Genomic DNA, 2,673 nt, shown 5'->3' on the forward strand with positions numbered 1-2,673 from the left:
TTGATGCTCCAATTGATAAGCATATGTTGGATGGCTTTCATGTGCTACACTACCTAAAAAACAATCCAGGTCAAAGATTATTCTTCAAATCATCTTCCATTTTATGCCTCAGGGGATTCTCTGATTCTGATTGGGGAGCTTGTCCAGACACACATATATCCACTACAAGCATTTGTTTCTTCCTTGGAAAATCTCTCATCAGCCCGAAAAGTAATAAACAAGTTGTTGTGTCTCGCTTCTCTTCAAAGACTGAGTATCAACCATTGACCCATGCTACTTGTAAAGGCATTTCGCTTCTCTGCTTATTCGATAAATTCAAAATTCCACATCACATTCCAATCACCATCTATTGTGACAACAAATCCGTCTTACATACAACAATTAATCCGGTTTTCTATGAGAGAACCAAACACATAGAAATTGATTGCCATGTGGTACGAGACAATGTGCTAGCTGAAGTTGTTCACCTCATGCCCGTCACATCTAAAAAACAAGTTGCTTACATACTCACCAAATCCTTACATTCGGCTCCATTCTACAACCTTCAAACCAAACTAGGTGTGCTTGACAGACATTCTAGCTTGTGGGGGCATGTTGAACATAATGGAGAAATTGATGTAACTAACTAGTTCATAGATAGCATAACTGAACCTTAACTAACTTTTAGTTAGATGGATATTCAAATTGGTTATAAATTACTTGCTATATAAGTAACCACATTCAAATGTATCAAGGCATTGATGATGAATAATAAAAAATTCTGCAACATATCTTTCTTCTTCACTCTCTTTTCTACATTTTCACATACTTAGCATGATTCTTAACCGTTTCTTCTATATTTTCTTGTCAACACTTCACATGCATTTGGAAAAAAACAAAAACCAAAAACACTTTAGTTAACATCAATATTGTCCGAACATCATTTCTTATACAGGATATGCCTCTATTGTGCGCTTCACCCATATTTGTCTGCCATTTCTGTTTTGAGAATTTATGATCATTATTACTTTTTTATTTTTAATATTCGAGCCCTGAAATGGAAAATTCTTCTGCAAGTGGTGGAAGTGGAACAAGTAAAATTCCAAAGTACATATTCTTTTTGACAGATGCACAAATTCTTTGAACAACTAGACAATGAACTAATTAAAATGCAGCATTGCATTCCCTCTTGTAAGAGTTCTGTTGATTGCATTCCCTCTTTGAGCACTCCTTTTCAAAAAGTGAAGGTGACAATAACGTTTTCTACAACTATAAATATATAGTAACCAGATCTGAAAGAATTCCATAACTTGAGAGCTCGAATTTTTCAGAGGGTATCTTTTAGTACATTTGTGTAAATCTGAAGTCATGGCTCAAGTTTGTGTCCTTGAGACAACGGTGCAACTCAAATCATGTCCTCAAAAGTTCTATAACTTCCTCAAGAGCCAAAGCCAACACATTCCAAATAAAGCACAGAGTGAAAACGTGCATGGTGTTGAGATTCACAAAGGCGATTGGAACACCCCTGGCTCTATCAAGATTTGGAAATTTAGCATAGGTTTGGCAATTATTATTATTATATATTATTTGATTTATAATGTTCATCGATATTTTTGTGTTGAATATTAATGCAGAAGGAAAGGAGGAGATATTTAAGGAAAGAATTGAAGTGGATGAAGTGAACAAGACTATAACTTATGTTGCTGGGGGAGGGAATGTGTTGGAGTTGTACAAAAACTACAAGGCCATTGTAAAAGTTGAGAATCAAATTTTAAAGTTGAGAATAGAATATGAGAAGCTCAATGATGATATTCCACCTCCAAAAAAATACCAGCAATTTATCATTAATATTGTTAGAGATCTTGATGGAAACTTAGTTAAAGTTGATTAACCTATCTTATAGGACATCATTTCCTCAAAAAAAAGTTTAATATATATATATATATATATATGTTTTTTTTTTCTTTCTACAGATATGATTTTGTGTGAAACTCACATTAAAATCATTCAATAATTATAGAAGGAGTGTGTAAAATAAGATCTTGAAGATCTTTTTTTTATGTTTATGTATGCATAATGCAGTGTGTATTGTGTGTTTGTATGATCCATTCTATTTTTTTTTAAATTTCAAAATTCATTAAAATTAAAAAGAAAAAATATATATATAGATTAATTATTTTGTACTATTAGTGTAAAAAAATTTAAATTGTCAATACATCATAATCATCGGTTTGTTTTATTTTACATGTGATTATAGAAAAAATCAAACTTCTCTAAAAAATCAATGGTTGTGATTAACTGTATAAAATATATTTCCACTGTCAGTGCATTTCAATTTTTATATATATATATATATATATATAAAAAAGATTGGGGATACAATATTAAAACAATTTGAATTAGAGACACATCTCTATATTACGATTGCAATTTAGCGAATCACTTACGGCTTGAAACCAAATTATAAAAAAATATGATAAGCATTGTTTTGAATCATTTATTTGACATTAGACCTATCAAAGTTGGTTTGCCTAATGGAAATTCATTTCAAGTTAGTTATGTCGGTAATATGCAATTCTCATAAAATCTATAGATTACCAATTTTTCTATTCACTTGATTTTAGATTAAACTTAATATTTGTTTCAAAATTGTGCCAATCCTTAGAATTCACTATCCAATTCACAAATAATATG

At 31.0% G+C, this 2,673-nt stretch overlaps 1 protein-coding gene across 1 annotated transcript; it reads left to right on the plus strand.

Annotated features, from left to right (window-relative positions):
• The first annotated feature begins 1,159 nt into the window (after positions 1 to 1,159).
• On the plus strand, positions 1,160 to 1,911 carry LOC127091268 (MLP-like protein 328). The gene is made up of 2 exons (XM_051029855.1): positions 1,160 to 1,537; positions 1,614 to 1,911. The coding sequence occupies exons 1-2, from the start codon at positions 1,348 to 1,350 to the stop codon at positions 1,868 to 1,870; spliced, it is 447 nt and encodes a 148-aa protein (XP_050885812.1). The 5' UTR covers positions 1,160 to 1,347; the 3' UTR covers positions 1,871 to 1,911.
• Positions 1,912 to 2,673: the final 762 nt, after the last annotated feature.

This window comes from Lathyrus oleraceus, chromosome 6, assembly GCF_024323335.1.
Source record: "Lathyrus oleraceus cultivar Zhongwan6 chromosome 6, CAAS_Psat_ZW6_1.0, whole genome shotgun sequence".
NCBI lineage: Eukaryota > Viridiplantae > Streptophyta > Magnoliopsida > Fabales > Fabaceae > Lathyrus > Lathyrus oleraceus.

Bases quoted from the DNA above. Each gene is read 5' to 3' on its own strand.
- LOC127091268 (XM_051029855.1), top strand. From the start codon at position 1,348: ATGGCTCAAGTTTGTGTCCTTGAGACAACGGTGCAACTCAAATCATGT. The intron at 1,538-1,613 runs GTTTGGCAATTA...ATATTAATGCAG, and splicing joins GATTTGGAAATTTAGCATAG to AAGGAAAGGAGGAGATATTT.